General features: G+C 49.0%; 1 protein-coding gene across 1 annotated transcript in view; it reads right to left on the bottom strand.

The window, feature by feature from the left end:
• Nucleotides 1–25,216, bottom strand: part of ZZEF1 (zinc finger ZZ-type and EF-hand domain containing 1) — a 1,733,356-nt gene that overhangs the window by 1,576,135 nt on the left and 132,005 nt on the right. The window contains exon 7 of the mRNA XM_086954803.1: nt 3,602–3,718. Within this exon, the coding sequence (XP_086810929.1) occupies nt 3,602–3,718 (117 nt within the window). The remainder of the gene's footprint in view (nt 1–3,601; nt 3,719–25,216) is intronic.

Raw genomic sequence — 25,216 nt, 5'->3', positions numbered from 1 at the left:
TCTCCTAACAAGCCATTTTTATTAACTTTGTTAAATCCCTCCTGGGTCAATATACTACAAAATCAGTGAAAAAGAGGAGCCGTCCCCATCTTGCATTATAAATGAGCATAATTATACCAGGTGTTGTTCAGAAAGGGAAGACAGCAAGATGGCCTCTTCATAAAAAAATTTAAGCACAAAGTAATATTCCTTTACGGCAAATATAACCTCCTGTGCCAATATTGTCCCTCAGTAGAGATGAATTATGGTTGGTGTACAACAGGCCTTGAGCCAAGCCTCACTACCAACAACTGCATTTAAAAACTATTTTTTAAAACTCTCTGGGTACTGGGATGGACTGAATTGACTTAGGAAGCAAGACTACGATTTAATCTATCCCAATATCGTTTCCTACATGGGAGGAACGATTGATAGATGAAAAGGACAAGGCCATGACATTAGGCTTCTAATCCTATACTTTGTGATCCTGAAATCTTTGGTGTCTAATATTTGGATAATGCCTCAATGCGCTAGCGGTCTCCCACTCTAGAGTCGGTTTGATGGGCACTGTTCCGCAGGTGCCTCCTGATTTTAGTGTTTACTAGGGAGTGCAGACAGGAATGCACAAGTCTGTTTGGTTCTTTATAATGCTGGGTTGCTTTGTGAAACAATTTTATAACTATCAAGATGTTGAGTGATTAGTCTTGGTAGAAGAGAACCAGCTGTTGCCCCTGGAGCTATGGTGTAATGGGGAATTCCCTAGTGAACAGGCAAATGGAACAGCCTTTTGCATGAACAAGGCCAATTCCTATCCATTATAAAGGTCCAGTATCTGTGATTATTCTTACAGCCGGCTTTCTATCTATGGTCTTAAAAAATAAATTCATCCATCTGGTAGTTCTCGCATACCAACAGTAAAACAAACTTACTACAGCAAAAACAAACATCGGGAACAATTAATATAATCTTGCCATAGATCCACACTTGTGTGATTTTAACAAAAGCATTTTAAAGTATTGAGTATCCCATTCAAAATCTGGGAACAATTTCTTGTTGCATGTAACTCATTCACTCAATTCGGGAGGAGGTAAAAGAATTGATCCAGATGTGAACAAGCTATTCGATATCACGGCTCCCTTTGGTTTGGTGCCTTTTCTTTCTGGCCCCACACATGATAAGGGTCACACTCTGGATCAGGTCTTCTCCACTGCCCACTGGAGGACATAGAGCTTGTCCCGGTGCTTTGGTCCGACCACAAGCTGGCCAGGTTCAGCATACGGGGCAGGGAGAAACTGCCTAGCACTGTGCCCAGACCACCGGGATCTGTCTCTAGGGCACTCCATCGTGTGACTCCTGAGATGCTAGCCCAGGCCTTTCTTGACCATCCGTGTCCCCTCTCAGGTGACTTTGAGCAGGATGTGGACTCTCTGCAGCTGTGGCTGACCGATAGGCTGAACGATTTAGCCCCTGTGTCGGCATCTCGGGCTATATCTAAGCGGGTTTCTGCTCCGTGGTTTACGGAAGCATTGTTCGCCTCCCGCCGCCAGTGCAAGGTGGCTGAGAGGGCTTGGCGCTCTCAGTACGACCCGATGGCCAGACTTGCTTATAGGACTGCAATTAAAGCCTATCACTGTGATATCCTTCGCGAGAAAAAGGACTACTTGGCGAGGAGGATTGAGGCAGCCTCCAATTCTTGCAAGGAGATCTTTACTGTTGTGAGGGAGTTTATAACCCCTAGATCTAATCTCCCTCAAACCGCTCCCTCTGAGTCATGGGCCTGTGATCTTGCAAAGTTTTTTACGGACAAGATTAAACTGATCCAGGACTCCTTCCCTGGGAGGTCAGCTGAAGTTCATCCCAGGCAGTGGGGTTGGGTCAGATCCATCGCCCACCCCGGATTCTGCCCTGTCTGTCTTTCCGCCTATCTCTCCTTCCACATCATTGGCACTTCTGGCCAACCTTAAATCAGGGTCGCCGCTAGACCCCTGCCCGGCCAAATTTTTGGCGAGGATGGTGGATGTGGTAAACCCACTGGTAAATCCACTCTTGAACCGCTCTTTGAGAGAGGGGATGGTCCCGCAGGCTTGGAAGCGGGCAATGGTGATCCCCCTCCTCAAAAAGCCGGCTTAGACCCCGAGGTGTTGGCCAATTATAGGCCTATATCGCTTCTTCCAGCGTTGGCAAAAATTACGGAAAAGCACGTACACAGCGTGCTCTCTGTTTTTCTGGAGACTAACGACCTGCTGCACTCCTCTCAATCCGGCTTCCGGCACTATTTAAGTACCGAGACGGCGCTTTTAGAAGTGACTGAGGCCATCAAGGAGGTTCTGGACTCTGGAGGTAAAGCCATGCTTGTCATGCTTGATCTGTCGGCGGCCTTTGACACCGTCCCCCATGAGGGGCTCTTCGCCAGACTTTACAACATCGGTCTGAGGGGGACGGTGTTCAGCTGGTTTACATCTTTCTTAGCTGGCCGTCGACAAACGGTCTGGGTCCCCCCTAGCTCCGCTGAGATGCCGCCACTGGGAGTCGGAGTTCTGCAGGGTTCTGTGTTGAGCCCGACTCTTTTTAACATCTTTATGACCCCTTTGGCGGCACTGGTGGAGTCTTTTGGGGCCCAGATCGTTTCCTACGCCGATGACACCCAGCTTCTCTTCACGTGTAGGAAAGGTGAGGACTTCGATGGAGAGAGCATTCGGGATTGTCTCGGGCGGTTTTCAACTGGTTTCGGCAGAACAGCCTTAAATGTAACTCTGACAAGTCAGAGGTGCTGTTCTTTGGCTGTACCACAGACCCTGATTGGCAGGCATGGTGGCCGACTGATATGTTTCCTCCAGCTCAGGCATCCCAGGTGGCAAAAAACCTGGGAGTCAAGATCGATAATAGTCTGACGATGAGATCTGAGATCCTCTGCCTCATGGGCACATGTTTCGGCATTCTTAAGATGCTCCGGAAGTTTCTCCCTCTGCTCACTGAAGAGCATAGGAAGATCACGGTGCAAGCCCTGATTGGCTCCAGACTGGACTATGCCAACGTTCTCTATCTGGGTCTCCCGGATTATCTTGTGCAGCGTTTACAGGTCGTGCAGAATTCTGCGGCGCGTGCCATTTTTGGCCTCCGCAGGTGAACCAGAGTGTCCAGCCTTCTACAGTCACTCCATTGGCTGCCTATCCAGAAGCGGATAGTTTTTAAGGCGCTGACCCTGGCCCATAAAGCGCTCTTCGGTTCGGGAGCAATATATCTCCAACGCAGGCTTGTTTTTTATCGCCCTACCAGAGCTCTGCATTCTGAATCTTTGTCTCTTGCGGTGGTCCCCCGAGTTAGGAAGGCCCGTATTGGGGGGCGCTCCTTTAGTTTGAGGGCGCCCCAGCTTTGGAACACTCTGCCACTGGCCTTACGCAGCACCTCTAATCTGCTGTCTTTTAGGAAAGGCCTAACAACTTGGCTTTTTACCCTCTAGTTATGTTATCTTGCTGTTTCTGAATGTCTTCATTTGTTATGTTTTCTTTTTATGAGCTGCCAATATAAAGCGCCGGGACACTCCGTCGGAGTAGCCGTGCGCTATAGAAATTAAATATAACATAACATAACATAACAATTACCCAGCTTGCAAAAGACTTACCTAGCTATCCGGGCCAAGAAACCATCTACTTCTTCCAAAATATTTGGCGATAAGAAGCTTGGAAACTCAGTAGATCCTGGCGTAAGAGACAATGGAGGCATGTGCTGCAAAGCTTTTCTGAAAAACCAAAGTAATCACACGTTAGCATAAACTGACCTTTTTAAATAGGAGTCGAGCTAATCAAATGGTACATATTTAAAAGCACAAAGAAGTAATCAGACTATGTACACGCTCAGAGCAAACATTCATGGTGTAACAAGCTCTTTAAAATCAGGTGCCAGATCTGAGTCATAAGCAGAGAACGGGAGATAATGAAAAATGATAGAACAGGGCAGTGAGAACTGGAGTAAGAGAGATTGGAGAAGAGAAAAGATAAAGGAGGAGAAGAGAAAAGATAAAGGGGCATGTAGAGGAAGGTGAAGGAATTGAGGAATACAAAAGAATGAAAGATGGACAGACGGGTGTGGAGTAGGTGAGAAAACTGTTAGGAGAGAAAGAAACAAACAAAAAAGGCTTTGACAGGGACAGGGAAGCATGACAAGAAAGGAATCTGAGAAAAGACGAAAGAGAGAAAGAGAAAATGCTGGAGACAGTGACCGAAAGAAAAGGAGGGAGGTAGAGAGAGAAATAAAGAAAACACTGGCACCGATCAGGCTGAGTATAAATGTGTACATGTTTTGGGGTTGTCTAATTTTTCTGGCTCGGAAAGACAAGAAACTATTTCCAGCAGTAATGTAAGCTGAACATTACATCAGAAAAACCATCATAAGGAGGAAGGTGGTGTGCCTCCCCCCGTACCCAGACATGGTGGTATTGAGGGAACACGTTGCACATTACATTCCCAAGGAATTTCTTGCAATTGAGGCTTGTAATCTTTAACCATTATCAAATGGAAATACAAAGTTTCCTTAACAATGTCAGTTTTATGGGGCCATTAAGACAACAATCACACCAGGCTCTCATTTCTTTTTTCTGATATATTTTATTTGGAGTTTAAAATACATACAACAGCAGTATACCAGTTACTTTCAAGCCAGCAATATTGGACATCTTTTACAGTACTACAATCAATTATGTGACTCACTGTAACAGTGGGGTAGGCACTCGGAAGAGAAACATATTGTGTCTGACTTTTGGGTCTCATTATCTAGGAGCAGAGTTATTGGAGGTGGTGGCAGGGGCTAGCTATCCAACATGGTGGAAGGCCTCTAAGTGATCTCCATTTGGCCCATATTATCCCTTTAGATCCGGAGCAGAGCACCGCTGCAACAACTCAGACGGAGTGGCTCCTAATATTGGAACTATGACTGGAGCCCAGGAGCCGGCATTCTAGATCCTCAGGAGCACCAGGACTGACCGAGGGATGCCCAGCTTGGAGCCTGGCCTGCGGGAGGCCAGAACCAGGAGGCGGTGAGAGCCCAGAATCCTGGGCATGACTTGGGTCCCTTCTCCTTAGCTTGGGATCGGGGGTGCCTGTTTGTGGGCTAGGAGGTGAGCTGCGACACCCGCTTGCGACACCCACTTGCACCTGACCCAGAGGAGGGTTGAGCGGCTGGGCTTGACTACCAACTTGCTTCCCCAGGCCTGGAACAGGCTATCATTCCAGAGAGGAGGAAAAGAGGACGCCAGAGGTGGGTGTCTTGGTGGGATGTGTGGCAGGACTTTGAGTACGAGCCGGGGAGCTGTGGTGCCCAATTAGAGACTGGTGATGCCTAGAGCCTGGTGACGTCTAGAGACTGGTGACGCTGAGAGACTGGCGACGCCGAGAGACTGGCAATGCCGAGAGACTGGCAACACAGAGAGACTGGCAACGCAGAGAGACTGGCAACGCAGAGAGACTGGCGACGCCTAGAGATTGGCGACGCCTAGAGATTGGCGACGCCTAGAGATTGGCGACGCCTAGAGATTGGCGACGCCTAGAGATTGGCGACGCCTAGAGATTGGCGACGCCTAGAGATTGGCGACGCCTAGAGATTGGCGACGCCTAGAGATTAGCGACGCCTAGAGATTAGCGACGCCTAGAGATAGGCGACGCCTAGATCCCGCTGGCCAGGGAGGGCCTTAGCCCTCTAGGGTTCTCCCGGAGAATTGAGCCCCTAATTAGGTCTTGAGTTAACAAAGATCTTTTGGTTTTATTTCTGTCTCTATCTCTTGACTGGCTTTGCTGTGAGAGACAGCATTCTGCTCTTTCACAAGGAGCACATCGGCACACAAAGTATTTTTGTTCAGTGCCAGAGACCAATGTGGCGATATGTGCTTTTTTTAAGCAAAACATATTATTGCTTTTTGCCAAGGCTTGTTATAAGGGCGAGGGCCTGGCAGTCCCCATAACAATAACGTTTTGCAAAAACTATGTTAAAACAAGACACACATTGAAAAATCCAAAAGGCTGACCACCAAAGTCAGACCTATTGGCTTTGCCATTGTTTATTTATTTTTATGTTTCCCATAATCTTGTTGAAAGTGGTTGCACTAATTTTGCATTATGAATATTTTTGTGGAATACTAGCATGCATCAACACATTTTAACAGATGATTATTCAAAGAAATGATACCTAAAATGTCACAGTAGTTTAGCAAAACCCTTTTTCCTAGCTGCATTTTTTGTGAACATTTAATTTGAAAACATAGGCTCATTCTTGCTTTCAAGCTTCAAGAAATGTTTGCGCCTAATCAGAGAGCATTCTGGGAGCATTACACATAGTCTCATATTGTTAAACTTTGCAAACGTGTACATATTTTTACACTGGGTCCAGTAGAGTCCAAGCTTATAACATTTCCAAAGAGCCCTCACCCTAATAATAAAGTCTTTGCATTAATGAACCCTAAATACAAGTTGAAACAGCATGAACATATGGACACAAATATTACCTTAACTGCAGACAATATCCTTCCCTGATCCATAATGTGGTACTGTAAACTGGCAGCCAAAGGGTTTGTATTTAAGAGGGTTGGGCCTACTTGTCCCAAAGGTAAAAGAAACATGAAAACATGGTGTACCTGACCCCAAATAATATGTCCTGGGAGTCGGGCTATAGAAATTTCACACCCCTGCCAATATTTGCCCCTCCAAGACAGACTGTTGTTGAAAAACTAATAAAAAAATTGTTTCTGGAAGTAAAAATAGAATTCTTCCCATTTTAAGCAGCATCTATAACAAAGTATTTCCACCATAGTCACAAAATCATTTTAGGTTTGCGTACCTCCCACATCTCCACATTTGATACTTTATAACGTCAATCAAAAAACATCTATTCATTCCACTTAGCCATTCTTCCTGTGATCCGCGGATGACCTCTAATATTTGGTCAGGTCTATTCTCGAAAGTAGGAAGCCCAGATTAATAACCATTTTGGTACCTCTGGAAAGGTATAGGTCATTCACCAAGCCCAACTGGGATGCACTGGGTTCTAGCGCTATTTGGAAATCCACCATCCCTGAATTTGTGTGCATAATCTTCTCCCAGTATTTGCAAATCACTAGGCATTTCAATATGTAATACACCTCATTCAGGTAGTTAAGCTTGACCAGGTGATGTTTTGCTGAAAACGCTACCTCTTGGGCTGGTATTTTAGCGTCTATCCATCACTTATCTGCTAGGACTCCCAACACTTTGTTTCCATTTTTTTCAGTGGCACAAAGGGGCCTTGGTTGAATATATGTGCGATTTTCTTTTGGCTTTGAGACTTGCAATGGTAAAGTTTGCTGTTAGCAGAGTAAAGGTGGGGATTCTGCCTGGGCTAGAGAGTTGTGGCCCTAAGTCTTGTGCAAGAAAGAAGCATAACTACAGAGGTGTTCCTTTGGTTAAGCTGCCTACCCTGCTCAGAGCGCTATACGAAATCAAAGACGATCTGTTTGCCATAAGTATTTAGTTTGTTAATAACAGAAGTACACGAGTGTAGATATTGTTTGATGTGCAAGGAATGGAAATAATTTTCAGCTGGAGATACAGGAGTTGAGAAAAGGAATATGAAGTATAATAGGTTCATAGAGATAACATCGTGATGAAAATTTTGCAATAAGTTAAAATTAGATCTGAGAAACAGCTATTCCTCAGAAAAAAAGTAGGATAAAACACTAGTGGTGTGAAAGGCTGAATTCAATGACTGTGAGCTGAATCGAGAGCCCACAGTAAAGCGACCTTCCGCCTGAGAACTCTGAAGAACACTTTGTAGACAGGTTGAAAAAGATGGTTTCATAAGAGGGGAAACAGCGACATTGGGATGCCATTTTGGAGACGGAGCTCATACAGGAGACAAAGTTTAAAGAACTCCGAATGGAGAACTAGCAAGAGATGGACGATCAGGAGAGTGTAATTCTGCAATGCGGAGAGTAACTGGTACTGAGAATGTTCTAATGGTACACTGTTGACACTAAGTAGCGTTGCTTCCATTAAAAATTGGATGTTTTGCTCATCATTTCCGCTCTCGAATTGTAAGGATATCCCTGTAGTCCCGACGAACATGTATAACTCTGGACTGATATCATTTAGTAGCTATGTGCAGACATAGAGAATGAGAGTAGTCTGGTTGTAAGACTTGGGTTTGGTTCATGGTGAATAGCATTTTAACAGTTGGGAGATGGTTGCGTGATGGAACCATGCATGCATTTATCATGCATACTGGTTCCACTCCGTCTTAACCATGCAAGTCTCAACTACACATATGCCTTTACCACGCATGTCTTTACAACAAAATGTGCATTGTTAATGCATGTATGACAAAAACCTCTGTAGATAACACTTATGTTACGAATTTTGTATAGTGCACAGCTGCCCCAGCAAAAGGGCGTCCCAGCGCTAATCAGATAAGTCTTACCCCACCCGATCCCTTAAAAACTACCCACCCTCCTCTAAGCCTTAAACACTACTCTGCCCCCCAAGCCGTGAAAAGTATTCAGATCCCTGCCCCCCACACTGGGCCCTAAAATGGCCCGAGCCCCATTCTCTGACACCTAAAACTACTCCCCACCTTCCTAAAAACCAACCCCCTCCGACTCCTAGAAAATTCCCTGCCCCCTCAAATACCTAACAAGCATTTGCAATTGAGCTATTAAGTATTGTAAATGACAATTTTTTTTATTTATGTGTTGGTTTTGACAATAGCGAAATTAATAGCTTTGTCATTTAGAATGCCAATGGGTATAACTTTCCCAAATGTGACACCTATAGCATTTGTAATGCAATATGTGTTGTATTTACGTGACTTAGATGTATTGATATTACAAATAACAATGGCTTTTAATTTTTTTAAAATAATTAATACTTCAAAGTTATTGTAATTTATAATGGCAATAGCTTAAACTTTTGTAAATAACTTTTGTGAAGATTATGTTCAGTGTATTTTATTGTGACGAAAATCCAAGAATAGAAGTGAAATAACATCTTTTTGTGACATTTGTAATAAAGCTTGAAACATTGAGAGAACATATTTGAACCAGTTATTGTTGAATGGTTGCACAGATTGATGCTGTGGTGGCGACGAGTGACGTTGTGGTAGCGCATAGTGATGTTGTGGTGCCCCTGAGTGATGCTGTTGTAGCGCATAGTGATGTTGTGGTGCCCCTGAGTGATGCTGTGGTGGTGCTGAGTGATGCGATGGAGTGAGTGCGATAGATAGCGGGAGGGCGATAGATAGCGGGAGGGCGATAGATAGCGGGAGGGCGATAGATAGCGGGAGGGCGATAGATAGCGGGAGGGCGATAGATAGATAGATAGAGGGATGGTGGTAGAGTGAGTGCGATAGAGTGATGGGGATAGATAGACAGAGAGTGAGGGCAATAGATAGAGGGCGATAGACAGTGAGGGCGATAGATAGAGTGAGGGCGATAGATAAGAGTGAGGGCGATAGATAAGAGTGAGGGCGATAGAGAAGAGTGAGGGCGATAGAGAAGAGTGAGGGCGATAGATCAGAGTGAGGGCGATAGATCAGAGTGAGGGCGATAGATCAGAGTGAGGGCGATAGATCAGAGTGAGGGCGATAGATCAGAGTGAGGGCGATAGATCAGAGTGAGGGCGATAGATCAGAGTGAGGGCGATAGATCAGAGTGAGGGCGATAGATAAGAGTGAGGGCGATAGATAAGAGTGAGGGCGATAGATAAGAGTGAGGGCGATAGACAGGCGCGATGCGTCCATTGGGGCGTGGGGGCGTAGCCCCCCCCCCCGCCTGCAGCTCCCTCAGCATCTTTTAACTTAAGTAAACTGATTCAGTTTACTTAAGTTAAAAAGACGCCGAGGGAGAACTGACAATCATGTCAGTCAGCATGACGTTGGACCGCCCACCCCCTTCAGAGTCTGAAGGGGGTGGGCGGTCTGACATCATGTTGACTGACATGATTGCCAGACCAGTGGGGGGCAACAGGCAGCAGCAGCACAACACAAGTGCGCATGAGAGGGGACGGAGGGAGAATTTTCGCACCGTGCCCACTCATGCGCACTTGTGTTTTGACTTCTTTGGCATGCCCATTAGGAGCCCTTAAGGTCCTAATGGGCGTGCTGAGGGCGAAGAATAGCCATGCCCCAAACCAATCCTGGCGCTGCTGGCAGCGCCAGGATTGGCTGTAGGCGCCAACGGACTCAGGGTGGTGCGGACCTGCACAGGAGGACCTCAGGTAGGATTTTTTAAAATTTATTTTAATACCCTTCAACCATCCCAAAAGCCATAATATGGATTTTATGCCATTTATTACACATATCGCTTCTTTATTCCGTCCCGTACACACAGCGTGCACTGCAGCTGTTATAAATATAGACTTGAATCTGCTCGATTCTCTGAAGACATTCCAGCGCAGCTTGCTGAATATACACTCACAATAAAGTTAAAAAAAAGAGCTGTGCACTTGTTGATAACATAGTGCACGTTTGACACACACCGAATAGAAAGTGAGCTGAGACGAAGACCTTTCTATGTTTTTGCATTCCTCCAGTTAGAATGTACATATGGCTTCATGTCACGTTTTCAAATCTTCTGCTGCCCTTTAATCCGTAATTAGTTTAATCAGGTGTTAGGTTTGACGCCATTAAGCCAATAGAACTATCTTCTCCTTTCCAGGACGCACCTTTTTCTTAAATTAAATCCCAAGACTGGAAAACTGGTGTCCCGTTGACAGGGGGGAGTCTGGTCACCCTTACAGGAGAGAGATGGAAGAGTGGTACTGAGTGAAGAGATCCCTGTGCACAAGAGGGATGGAAGAGGGGTACTGAGGGCAGAGATGGAAGAGGGGTACTGAGGGCAGATGATCAGAGCGGTGATCTTATCCTTACATCAGTCGCTGCGCTTAAGCGGGATCTCTCTCACCTCATTTATTTATGTATTTAATTGAATTGTGTGCTGACTTTTGGCTGGTGGCCACTTTGTAATGACGTTTTGGATATTGAGTCTAGGTGTATTTCATGTGTAACCAAACCCCCTACATACGCACAGGATGAGCAAAATATGACAGGCTCAGGTCACTTGTTCTTCACTCAGTTCACAGAGCTCTTTTTTCAGGGACTTTTTCCTTGCTTGGGATGCGAGGCATCCTGTGAGTTTTGTAGAGGGCTAGGAAAGCCTCCTTGAAGAAGCAGGTTTTAATTTTTTCCTTTGGCACTGCCAGGTGGAAGGAGCCTGAGTTCTGGGTAGAAAGCATTCCAGTGCTGTTCTTCAAACTTTCTGGTTTGCTTGAAAATGCACCATTTACCCACTCTTTTTTCAAAATTTTCTTGGGGGAAGTACCCCCGAATTCCCCGTAGGTCATTCAGCTCGCTCGCCATAGTGAATTACGACAATTGTTTTACGCCCCAACACTTTCAAATGTCACCAGCCGCCCCTGGCGATAGATAGAGTGAGGGCGATAGAGTGCAGTGTAAAGATGTAGCATATAATTATGTGGCACCGAGTGGTATTTGGAGTGTATGTTGATTGAGTGCAGTGTAATTATGTGGCGTGTAATTATGTGGCACTGAGTGGCATTTGGAGTATATGTTGCGTTGAGTAGAGTAATTATGTTGTGTGTAATTATGTGGACTTGGTGGTGGTGGGCGTGATATTGGTGGACGTGGTGGTGGACGTGGTGGTGGTGGTGGTGGACGTGGTGGTGGTGGTGGTGGACGTGGTGGTGGTGGACGTGATGGTGGTGGACGTGGTGGATGGTGGACGTGGGGGATGGTGGACAGGGTGGTGGTGGAGGTGGTGGATGTGGTTGTGGTGGAGGTGCTAATTGTGGACATGGTGGTTGTGGACATGGTGGTGAACGTGGATGTGGTGGTGGATGTGGTGGTGGACGTGGATGTGGTGGTGGACGTGGATGTGGTGGTCGACGTGGATGTGGTGGTGGATGTGGTGGTGGACGTGGATGTGGTGGTGGACGTGGATGTGGTGGTGGATATGGTGGTGGGTGGTGGTGTATGTGGTGGGCATGGTGGTGGATGTGCTGGGCGTGGTGGTGGATGTGGTGGTGGTGGTGCTGGGTGTGGTGGTGGTGGGTGTGGTGGTGGTGGGTTTGGTGGTGGTGGGTGTGGTGGTGGTGGGTGTGGTGGTGGTGGTGGTGGACGTGGTGGTGGTGGACGTGGTGGATGTGGGGGTGGTGGATGTGGTGTTGGTGGATGTGGTGGACAGTGGTGGCGGATGTGGTAGGGTGGTCGTGGACGTGGTGGATGTGGTGGTAGTGGACGTGGTGATGGTGGACGACGTGGTGGACGTGGTGGTGGTGAACGTGGTGGTGGACGACGTGGTAGTGGACGTGGTGGTGGTAGTGGACGTGGTGGTGGACGACGTGGTGGTGGTAGTGGACGTGGTGGTGATGGTGGTGGTTAAAATCGTTGGAGGTGTAACGTGCTCACACCCTCTAGTAATGCAATCCGACCAGTCAAATCCCTCCATTCAGGAGGCAGAAGAGCTTTGCATTTCTCAGCCCTTGCCGCCAGTGGTTGGTCGCGCGCTCTCGCAGGCGCTGGACTCTGTCCTAGCGCCGCTGAGGGAGCGAGTGGACGCACTAGCCCAGAGCATCCCTGGGGTGTTTGGGGGTTCAGCACCTGTCGACCGCGGCCCCAAGGGCGGGCAAGGGGGTGGCAAAGTCTCAATGAAACGTCACGCGGGGCACTTGGAGGAGTTCGATCGCCTGAGAGACTCCTTCCGCAAAAGTGCGCGGACGTTGAAACACGTACCCTACTGGGAGGGATTTTACCCCGGAGATGATGGCGACGAGGTCGCCCCGGAGATGGACGAGGAGGATGGTTTCCCCATGGAGGGAGAGGGTGTTTCAGATGACGAAGCCTCCTCAGAGGACGAGGATAAGTACACAGGCCGGCATTGGCGCCCGGCGTCTCACTCCTCGGAGTCCCAGGAGGGTGAGGATAAATTCTCTGATATGTTTGATCCGACGAGGATATATCATCCCAGGTCGTCGGAATGGATTCCTGACCCTAAGGTGGCAAAGTATGTTGCTAGTAAAGGGCGCGAGTGGCGGTCACCCTTGACATTGATGACAAACTTTGCGCTTTTTTCGCAAAATTTATGAAAGATCCTAAGAAAGGGATAGACCCCTCCTGGCGCAGCTGCCAGGATAAACTCCTGGACGCTGTGGGGCCCGTGACTCAGATAATTCAGTTGGCCGAGAGGGCCAAGGAGTCGGGGACCGCAATGTCCACAGAGGTCGTGGCAGGTTGGGCCCAGAGAGCTCTATGCTTCTTAGGCAATGCGAATTGCGCATTAGCGGCGGAACAAAGGAGATCTATCCTTATTAAAATAGACCCTAAACTTGGGGACCTGGCAACTTCAGAAGCAGGGCCTATCGCACAGGGCAAGTTATTTGGCGAACCCTTTATTAAAGAGTTGAACAAGTTCGTCACCACCTTTTCAGCCTTAGATAAGGCTCAGACGTCCATTAAAAAGATTTTTCCCGGACGGGTTTTTGCTGGGGCCGGAAGAGGTAGGGGTCGCTCCTCCAGCCGCCAATTTCAACAAGGTCCCAACAACAAAAACCAACAACGTCGAAACAACGGTTGGAATGATGGCCAACAGGGATCTTTCTATCCCAGCAGAGGCGCCGGGAAAGGCGCGGCAGAGGCTACCGCGGCGGAGCCAACGCACCTGGAGGCCTTTCCGGTGAGTTACCCTTTTTTCCCCGTCCGTTCTGGGGGGGGGAGATTACAGTACCACTTTCACAATTGGTGCAAGATCACCTCAGACCCTTGGGTTCTCCAGACAGTAAGAGGCTTCCGGACAGAGTTCTACGGTACTCCCATTCAGAAGATTTGCCCTCGCCCCCTTGTGTTTTCTTCGGAAGACAGGGTTCTGATAGACGCCGAGGTGTCCGATCTCCTCAAAAAAGGAGCGATCTGCATGACACATCTGCATCCCGCGGGGTTCTTGAGCAACATCTTTTTAGTCCAGAAAAAAGACAAGGGTTTTCGCCCAGTAATAAATCTGCGGGAATTCAACGAGTGGTTGGTGTACCGCCACTTCAAGATGGAGGGAATCCATCTTCTCCACGACCTTCTCCTTCAGGGAGACTGGATGGTGCGTCTGGACTTGAAGGACGCCTACCTCACGGTACCGATTTTCCCGCCGCATCGAAGGTTTCTCCAGTTTCTTTGGAACGAAACAGTCTTCGAGTTTCAAGCTCTCCCATTCGGCCTCTCATCGGCCCCATGGTGCTTTACGAAACTCCTTCGGCCGGTGGTGGAGACCTTACGCGAGAGAGGCGTTCGGTTGATCATATATCTGGACGATATATTGATTTTGAACCAGTCTCCAACACTGCTCCGTCTAGACTTGAACATGACTATTGCGCTACTTCAGGATCTGGGCTTTGTGATCAACGCCCAGAAATCAGAACTCCGACCATCTACTCAGATTACGTTTCTGGGATTCCTGATCGATTCGGAGACGGCCTCTCTCAGTCTTCCCTCACAGAAGGTAACCAAAATCCGAAAGGAACTCTCCCAAGTCCTCCGCAAGGACAAGATATCCCTTCGGCAATTGGCTCGAATTGTGGGCCTCCTCTCATCCTCGATTCAGGCGATCTTCCCGGGCCCCTTACACTACAGGGCCCTGCAGCGACTGAAGGCGCAGCACCTCAGGAAGGGGCTCACATTCTCCGAACTCATCTCCCTCACGGAGGAGACTAGAACGGAGTTGCGCTGGTGGATAGAGCACATGAGTGCGTAGAACGGGAGAGCGATCTTTGGATCCAGCCCGGACCTCATTATCGAGTCGGATGCCAGCAGGTCGGGCTGGGGAGCGCGCTGTGGCGACATAACGATGGGAGGACGGTGGTCGGAGGAGGAACTTAGACTTCACAGAGCTCCTAGCGGGTTCTTTTGCGGTGAAATCCCTGACCCAGAATCAGGTGTCATGTTGCATTCTGCTGCGCATGGACAATGAGTCGGCGTTGCAATACATCAATCGCCTGGGTGGCCCTCGTTCTCAGGCATTGGCAGACTTGGCGAAGGGCTTCTGGCACTACTGGCTAGAGAAACAGATATCTGTGTCAGCGGAGTATCTTCCGGGCAAGCAGAACTCGATTGCGGACTGGCAAGCCAGGCATTTCCAAGACTTCAGCGACTGGCGTCTAGAGCGATCAGTCTTCCAGGCTTTAATGGCCAGGTGGGGCCCGTGCTCAATGGATCTATTTGCGTCTCGACTCAACCGACAACTCCCGAGGTTCGTGAGCTGGAGACCGTACCCGGAGGCGTCGGCAGTCGACGCATTCCTGCAGGACTGGGCACAGGAGCAAGCGTATGCATTTCCTCCCTTTCTCATGATTCCACGAGTAGCGGCGCAAGTTCGCCGGCAACAAGCCTCCGTAATTCTGGTGACCCCCTTCTGGAGGGCTCAGGCGTGGTTTCCATCTCTGTTGGATCTGTCATGGGATTGTCCGATTCGACTACCCTTGTTCCCTTCGTTGCTCTCGGGGCCCCTGGGAGAATCTCACTCTCTGGTGATCCAGGGGACCTTGCAACTCATGGCATGGAGGATTTCAGGGGACGTTGGCAAGATGGACGCCTTTCGGCGGACGCTGAGGAACTCATTCGTAGAGTCTGGGCCCCTGGAACTATCAAGAGGTACCGCTCGGCTTGGCAGCGGTGGCGTCGTTGGTGTTTGGGAAGACACGCCGATCCCGTGGGGGCAGACGTTAGCCACATCTTGAATTTTTTGGCTGAACTGGCTCACTCAGGACTGGCCTACCGGTCTATCAATTCTTTCAGATCCGCCATTTCAGCAGGACATGCCCACATCGACGGAAAGCCAGCGGGGGAGCACCCTTGGGTTTGCAAACTGATGAAGGGTGCTAGGTTGTCTAAACCCCGGGAGCCCAGATACGATTTCCTCCGGGACGTCAATATTGTTCTGCGTTTACTTTGCTCCTGGGGGGATAATCAATATCTCTCAAGGAAACAGTTGTCCGCCAAGTTGGCGATCTTGCTATGTCTGGTATCGTGCAAGCGCGTCTCGGACGTGAGATCCTTGGACATTTCAGCTCGGGCGTACACCTCGGATGGCGTCACCTTTACGGTGGCTAGAAGAACCAAGACTAATATCAGGTCGGTAACGTACCCGATGTTTCCAGATCAACCCAAGCTTTGCGTGGTGAGGTGTCTCAAGGCATATGAGGAATTGACGTCGGAGTATCGTCCTCCGGGGGAGCGTCGACTCCTCATTGCATTGCAGAAACCTTTTAAGGTGGTTTCCTCTCCATCCATCGCCAGGTGGGTCCGTTGGATCATGACCGAGGCAGGGGTGGATGTGACCAGATTCGGAGCCCATTCCACTAGGGGAGCAATGGCTTCTAAGGCCATTCAGGTCGGCGGCAGGCTGGAGGATATTATGGCCGCGGCGGACTGGTCTTCCGAATCCACATTCAAGAAATTTTATTTCAAACCCATTTATGGAGCCGCAGAATTGGTGGTAGAAAGGCTTTAAACCTGCATAATCCTCGCCTCCGTCCTGACATAGAATTAAAAATGTCCTAGCTAACGTAACTGAAAGTTTCAATTCTATTAAGGACAAGGAGGCGAGGATTATCCCCCCCGAGACTTGCTGGTCTCTCCCTCCTGGAGTCTTCGTAATCCAGTAAGTACTTTTACATTGGGGGTTTGAATATGTCTATGCCGATATACTTTGCTTTGCGATACTTGTATTATTATGCTGGGTTTCACAACCAGGCCCTTTTTACATATCTACAATGTTCTTAATGGCTCCATAATACCTGTACTCATGTTTTACCTCGCAATGCACTGCTATGTCTTGTATTTCCTTGCTTCCGTGCACGGAAAAAGATCAGGATAACGGTTTGTCTTGTGTTGGTTTAGGACAAGACCAGAAGGATTGATGAGCGTCCTCGGTACCATTCCTCACAGAGAAGAAGAGGAAGAGGAAGGGACGTCAGGAACCGTTATACAGTGGACGCCCTCGTGATTGGATGGCGGTTGTTATGGACACTGTGGCCCATGTGCTCATGGGAGTTGTAGTTCTTGAAAAGTTTTCTAATTGGTCTACTTTGAATTAGCTATTTTAATAAAGAGAAGAAAGGACTGCATAATCCTCACCTCCTTGTCCTTAATAGAATTGAAACTTTCCGTTACCTAGGAAATTTTTCATTGGCCCGCTAGATGGACTGTTCCACCTCGCTGCTCCCGCAGCGCGTCTCCTTCAAACGAGGAGACTGCGCTGTGGCAGTTCGTGAGACCGGAGCCTTTGTCCAACCGCTGTTTTGAACGCCCGCTCTGTCGGTTCTGTATTTTCCTGCTTGCCTTAATCTTTCATGCCCCGGCGGGGGTCCGCATTGCGGTGATTACCGCGTTGACGCCTGAGGGCGTTTTGCATTTGCATTTTTGTAGTGACTGGCACTAGTGCGCGTATTGATTCACAGCCGCAACCGTTAGTAGTGCACAGTGGGACAGCGGCGCCCTTGCAGTTGACTAACTGGGGGCCGAGTAGTGGTTATTACTCGCTGTGCAGGGGGTGGTGCAAGCCCATATCGCAGTCCTTCGCTCTGCCCGCATTTTCTGTGCTGGAACTCCCAGCCATGTGCTTTGATCCTTGTGATTAACTATTCCTTGGTGGGGCTTACTGCTTGCTCGCCTGTGACCTGCTGTTTTTCTGTCACTGTGGCTGCACAGGACAGTGTGTACGAGGAAGAAGAGTCACATTTCTACTTCCAATGTGATGAATTTTTTGAGGCTGTGTAGTCCTCCATTTACAGGGTGGTGCAGGAGGTGGCAGGCCCCATGGAGCAACGTCTGTCAGATACAATTATCGTTCAGTGTGCGAGACTAGCCATGGCACACTCGGGCACCCCCCTGCCCTCGAACCCCCTCCTGAGGGAGTTGAAGCCCCTCCACCTACGAAGAAGCCCACTGATGGGGTTGACACGGACGCATTTGCGCGCCTTAAGGCAGCTTTTTTGGCGCAGGGATCCCCAACCCTCCCTCCCCCTCCTGCCCCCTAGGTGCCTGTGGAATACCCAGCTACTCCGGACCCGGTGTCCCCTGACACGGATGGGGAGTCCCGGACGACAGAGGATGAGGCTGGGACTTCAAGATCATGGCGGCCTGTCAGTGTCCCCTCTCCTCTTCGACAGCAGAGGATTCTGGTATGTTGAATCCGGATGATATTGTGGACCCACGGTCTGCCGCTTGGGCACCAGGTGAGAAGGTGACGAAATTCGTCACAGGCGCCTTTGCAAACCTCTTGAGAAGGAGGCTAGGGGCTGCCTTAGAGCGGTGTGCCCACAGCCCACGTTAGAAGACAAGGTGGTGTTAGACACCGGAAATTGATTAGAAGATGGCCACATTTTTTGCCAAATACATAAATGCCCCACGCAAAGGCATTGATAGATCATGGCGTTCTTGCCAAGATAAACTTTTGGATGCCATCGGGCCAATTACTAAGATTTTAAACATGGCCGAAAAGGCTAAAGTATCTGGTTTGGCTATTTCCCCTGAGGCGCTTTCAGGCTGGGCTCAGCGCGCCATCATTTTCTTAGGCGATGCAAATTGCGCGCTGTCCACTGAGAGTCGCCGCTCTTTGTTGATAAAGTTCGACCCAAAGCTTGGTGACTTGGCCTGCTCGGAGGCGGGGCGGTGGCCCAAGGGGGTCTCTTTGGAGACCCTTTTGTTAAGGAACTGGGCAAGTTTGTAGCAACCTTCACCTCTCTGGACAAGGCGTAGTCCAACATTAAGTATGTGTTTAAACAGCGGGTTTTCTAAGGGGCCGGTCGAAGCAGGGGCCATTCGGCCGGCTTTGTGTCTCCACAAAATCCTCCAAAAGGACATGGCTCCGGACGGGGACAATATGTCACGGGCGCAAACTACAATAACTTCTATCCCACCAGAGGTCAGCGTTTCCGTGGACGTGGAGGCTTCCACAATAATTCCGGAGGTGGAAATACTACTGGTAAGTGTTATCCCCTTGTCTTCAGTCAGTCTTGGGGGTCGTTTGACGGGTTTTCTGGACGCCTGGCAGACGATAACATCAGAGGCCTGGTCCTTCAGACCGTCCAAGGGTTCCATAAAGACTTCTGCAATCAACCTCGGCAAGAGGTGCGACCCCGGCCCTTTTGTTTTTCGGCCTGCGACGCAGAACTGATAGACGAGGAGGGGCCATCGCTTTTGTTCAAAGGAGCCATCTGCCGGTCAGTTCTCCATCGCGAGGGATTCCTAAGCAATTTATTTCTAGTAGACAAGCCCGACGGAGGTCGGGTGGTGTACCGCCACTTCAAAATGGAGGGGATCCACCTCCTGGGGGATGTTCTTTTGCCCTCAGATTGGATGGTGCATCTCGATCTAAAGGACGCATATTTGGTGATACAAATTCACCCTCCCCATCAGCGTTTCCTATAATTCCGTTGGAGGTCTCAGGTTTACGAGTTCACCATCCTTCCATTCAGTCATTCTTCAGCACTGTGGTGCTTCACCAAGGTGCTCCATCCGGCAGTGGAGTTCATCTGGGGGCATGGCATTCGAATGATTGTCTATCCAGACGACATTCTCCCCTTGGCTCAGTGCCCCAGGGCATTGCACGCCCAGCTGCTTCAAGCGGTCCATCTGTTTCAGTCTCTAGGTTTTGTAATAGACGAGGCAAAGTCAGTTCTCATTCCCTCTCAGAAGGTAGTGTTTCTGGGTTTCGTGGTGGACTCGGTCCAGGCATCCTTGAGCCTTCCATCTCAGAAGATGGCCAAATCCATCATGAACTGCGCCAGACCATGGCCAGGTCGCACACGTCCCTGCGGCGGATTGCCCGGTTGGTGGGGCTCTTGTCCTCTTCCATCCAGGCAATCTTTCCGGGACCCCTGCATTACCGAGCATTGACGCGTCTAAAGGCCTACCACCTGCGTCAAGGTCGATCGTAGGCGCAGGTCGTTCCTCTTACCTCGTAAGCGAGGGAGGAGATAGCGTGGTGGCTGACTCACATGGAGGCGTGGAATGGGTGAGCGATATTCGGTTGCGTTCCAGATCTAGTAATCGAGTCAGATGCCAGCAGGTTGGGCTGGGGCGCTCAGTGTGTGGAATTCTCCACCAGCGGCGTCTGGTCGTTAGACGAACAAGCCCTGCACATCAATTGCCTGGAGCTCTTGGCCGGGACATTCGCTGTCCGTTGCTGGACCAAGGACAGAGCCCAGGCTTCTGTGCTCCTCAAGATGGACAATATGTCTGCGGTCCGCTACGTCAACCATTTGGGGGGCCCTCGGTCCCGAGAGCTGGCGAACCTGCCAAAGGATTTCTGGGACTTTTGCTTGGCCAACCAGGTCTTGGTAACGGCGGAATATCTCCCGGGTCAAGTCAATCAGGTGGCCGATTGGGACTCCAGGCATCTACATGACTCATGTCTCTGGAAGTTAGATCCTCAGATCTTTCAGGGGCTGGCGAGTCTTTGGGGTCCTTTTACGTCGGATCTCTTTGCGTCTCCTCCATCAGGTTCCACACTTCTTCAGTTGGAGGCCGGATCCGCTGGCAGCAGCTACGGACGCTTTCCTTCAGGATTGGAGTCAAGAGATCGGGTATGCTTTTCCCCCGTTTTCCATGATCACGATAGCGGGCGGAGGTGAGATGGTGATGCCTTTCAGGAAGTCTCAAGTTTGGTTTTCAGTTCTTCTGGAACTTTCTTGGGATTCTCCAATCCGATTCCTCATCTTCTTCTGAATCTGGATCAGATGCCGCATCACCTCACGGCTCAGGGTTCTCTACAGCTGATGGCTTGGCGTCTTTCGGGCAAAGCTGGTTGCTCCCGGGCTTATCGCAACCAGCTGAACGCCTTTTGCCTAAAGCGTGGGCTGACAGTACCACTAGATATTACCGATCCTCTTGGGCGAGATAGGTTCGTTGGTGTCTTCGAAGGAACTTGGATCCCGTGGCAGCAGATGTCGTTCACATCCTGAATTTCTTGGCAGAACTGGCTTCCGATGGTCTGGCCTATCGTTCGATTAACGCCATGAGGTCCGCTATTTCGGCGGGGCATGTCCTAGTCGACGGGTCTCCTGTGCGGGAGCATCCTTTCATCTGCAGGTTGCTACGCGGTATTAGACTCTTTACCCCTGGAGCCACGTTATTCCGTCCTATGGGACGTCAATTTAGTTTTGAATTTGTTCCTCTCCTGGCCGTCTAATAAGCATTTGTCTCGGAAGGAGCCCTCGGCCAAGTTGGCTATGCTGTGTCTCGACTCTTGTAGGACAGTTTCGGATATCAGGGCCTTGGATGTGTTCGCTAGGGTTTTTTCCCCAGAAGGGGTTACCTTTACAATTGGACGTCGTACCAAGTCTTTTTCCTGCACGGTTTCTTATCCAGTGTTTCCAGATGCACCCAAATTGTGTGTTGTGCGGTGTCTCAAGACATATGAAGCTCTAAAGCAGGATTTTTGTCCTCCGGGCGGACGTCAGTTACTTATCGCCATAAACAAGCCTCATAAAGCGGTCTCCTCCCCCACTATAGCTAGGTGGGTGCGTTGGGTCATGCAATAGGCGGGTATTGACACAAAGCAGTTTGGAGCTCATTCAGTACGTGGGGCCATGGCCTCGAAGGCTTTCTCGTTGGGAGCTCATCTGGAGGACTTAATGCGAGCTGCGGATTGGTCCTCAGACTCCACCTTCAAGAGGTTTTATTTTAAACCGGTATTGGAGGTTGCTCATTTGGTGGGGAGTAAGCTTTAAACCAGAATAATCTGAAGCCTGCGGTCCTGCCATAGTTTTGAATTTTGCATAGCTAACGTAACTAAGTTTCAATTCTATTAAGGACTCGGAGGCGAGGATTATCCTACCCTAGGCACCGTTGGTGCCCCCTCTCCATATGGTGGTACGTAAGTAAATTATGGGACTTCTGCTTCTTTTAGATGAGAATGTTCTGACTGTTGTGGTTACATGAGTTTCTGCTCAGTGCCTTACGCTGTCCATTTTTTGCTAGGAAAAGACGGGTCGAAACAGGACCAGTGAAGATACTTGTGGCGTACTCCGCGAGAAGAAAGAGGAGGAGTTGGCGTGAGGAAAGGGCATGGAGAAAGGACTATTGCTTGGACTTTCCCTATGGTTGATGGGAGTTGTTGTTTTTGGTTCCAGAGTGTTTTCTCTTTGGCTGCTGTGGATTAGGTTATGTAATAAAGCGAAGAGAGAATTAGCATAATCCTCGCCTCAGAGTCCTTAATAGAATTGAAACTTACCATTACGTTAGCTATGCAAATGTCGATTAACAAACAAAATATTTAAATTAATTGCAACACTAACGTTTTTTCAGACTTTCCCTGAACAAAGTCAGTGAGGTTTTCCAAAACTTCCCTCCATGCTTCTAGGGCAGTTGTCCCAGCCCCCAAAAAAGGCCTGTACCAGTTTCTAAGGTGGTATCTCTCCTGCGTCCATTGGTGGAACAACAGAAGTGTTGTTCTGTATGAGAAAGGTCCTAGTCTATCTCCGCACTCAGTACCTATTGCGCCCCCAGCAAGCTGATGAGGTCATGCAGCTCCAAAGTGCCTCCCTCAGGCCATCACGAAGCAAGTTGACAGCTTCTGCTTGATCAATCCAAACCTTCCAGGAAGTCAAAAGCCTCAGTGTGTAGTAATTTTTAATACCAAGCTTACATACACCTTTCCAATTATTCTGAAAAGGATCAGGCCTTACATAAAATTATGTTGAATTAACGAATTAAGATATTAATCTTGTAGCACCTTCACTTAGTCTTATAAAACCTCAAAAATAATGTACATACAGACATATATATATATATATATACTCCATCCAACTCCCACAGAAAACTCCATAGTAGAAGGCACAGACACAAGGCTGTAAGGATAAGGCATCAATTTAATCGTTCAGGACACCCTTAACCGATGTGGTAAAAGAGGAGACGTGTTTCGCCTGCACAGCAGGCTTTGTCAATATATATACACACACATAAGCATGTAATTTACTATACTACAATCAAGCAAATGTTATATGATATATGCGTGCAAACAAAAGTAAATGCAATATGCATTTATAAATGAGAAATCTGCACTCAAATATATGAAATTCAGAGGGGGTACAGAAGCAGAATATGCTAAGCGTACATCACTATGATGAAACATGTCAGTTTTTGTGAATGAGGTTTTTATGTCTTTTTATGCAACTGCAACATAAAAAACATACAAGACTTGTATTATTGGCATAGTATTGATACTATTCCAAGTATTACCTAATACAGTAGGGAACATAGGTGTATGGTTAGCATTACTGTTGCGCCCTACACTAAATTACGTATGAGAATCCAATACTGAAAAATATCTACATTATTATCAGGACACCATGAAATGAGCCTGCATGATGACTCATTTATTTTATTTATTTATTTATTTATTTATTTAATCTTTATTGTTTAGTTAATTAAAACCATAACAAGTTTCCTTTACACTTCTGAAACAATGTTTAAAGATCAAATTACATTAAAAACAAGCTAAATGCTTGTGCAATGGTTTCGCCTTTGGAAAAGTTACAGCTATTGGCATTGTAAATGTAAAAATTTGTATTTATGATTTGGTTTTGAATACAGATAAATAAATGTCATTTGCATTTACATTGTCATTAGCTTAATCTTTTGCAAATGTGAGACCTATTGTTCCCTACGGACGAGCTCAGCTGACAGCAATTACTACCACACACACACACACCCAGAGCACCACACACACACACACACACACACACACCCACACACCCAGAGCCAGCCACACACACACACACCCAGAGCCAGCCACACACACACACACACCCAGAGCCAGACACACACACAACCAGAGCCACACACACACCCAGAGCCACCCACACACCCAGAGCCACCCACACACCCAGAGCTACACACACACCCAGAGCTACACACACACCCAGAGCTACACACACACCCAGAGCCACACACACACACCCAGAGCCACACACACCCAGAGCCACACACACACACCCAGAGCCACACACACACACCCAGAGCCACACACACACACCCAGAGCCACACACACACCCAGAGCCACACACACACACCCAGAGCCACACACACACACACCCAGAGCCACACACACACACACCCAGAGTGCCACACACACACACCCAGAGCCACACACACCCAGAGCCACACACACCCAGAGCGCAACGCGCACACACACACCCAGAGCCACACACACCCAGGGCCACACACACCCAGAGCCACAGACACACACACACCCAGAGCCACAGACACACACACACCCAGAGCCACAGACACACACACCCAGAGCCACACACACACACCCAGAGCCACAGACACACACACCCAGAGCCACAGACACACACACCCAGAGCCACAGACACACACACCCAGAGCCACAGACACACACAGACCCAGAGCCACAGACACACACACAGACCCAGAGCCACAGACACACACACACACAAAGAGCCACACACACCCAGAGCCACACACACAGAGCCACACACACACACCCAGAGCCACACCCACACACACACACCCAGAGCGCCACACATACACACAAACACACAGAGCCACACACACACACCCAGAGCCACACACACACACCCAGAGCCACACACACACACACACCCAGAGCCACAGACACACACACAGACCCAGAGCCACAGACACACACACAGACCCAGAGCCACAGACACACACACAGACCCAGAGCCACAGACACACACACACCCAGAGCCACAGACACACACACCCAGAGCCACACACACACACACCCAGAGCCACACACACACACCCAGAGCCACACACACAGAGCCACACACACACCCAGAGCCACACCCACACACACACACCCAGAGCGCCACACATACACACACACACACACCCAGAGCCACACACACACAGAGCCACACACACACAATCCCAGAGCCACCCACACACCCAGAGCCACCCACACACACCCAGAGCCACACACACACACCCAGAGCCACACACACACACACCCAGAGCCACACACACACACCCAGAGCCACACACACACCCAGAGCCACACACACACCCAGAGCCACACGCACACCCAGAGCCACACACACACAATTACAGAGCCACCCACACACCCAGAGCCACCCACACTCACCCAGAGCCACACACACCCACACCCAGAGCCACACACACACACACACACACCCAGAGCCACACACACACACACACCCAGAG

This window comes from Lissotriton vulgaris, chromosome 2_1 (genome assembly GCF_964263255.1).
Source record: "Lissotriton vulgaris chromosome 2_1, aLisVul1.2, whole genome shotgun sequence".
Taxonomy (NCBI): domain Eukaryota; kingdom Metazoa; phylum Chordata; class Amphibia; order Caudata; family Salamandridae; genus Lissotriton; species Lissotriton vulgaris.
This window is presented reverse-complemented; position numbering and strand designations above follow the sequence as displayed.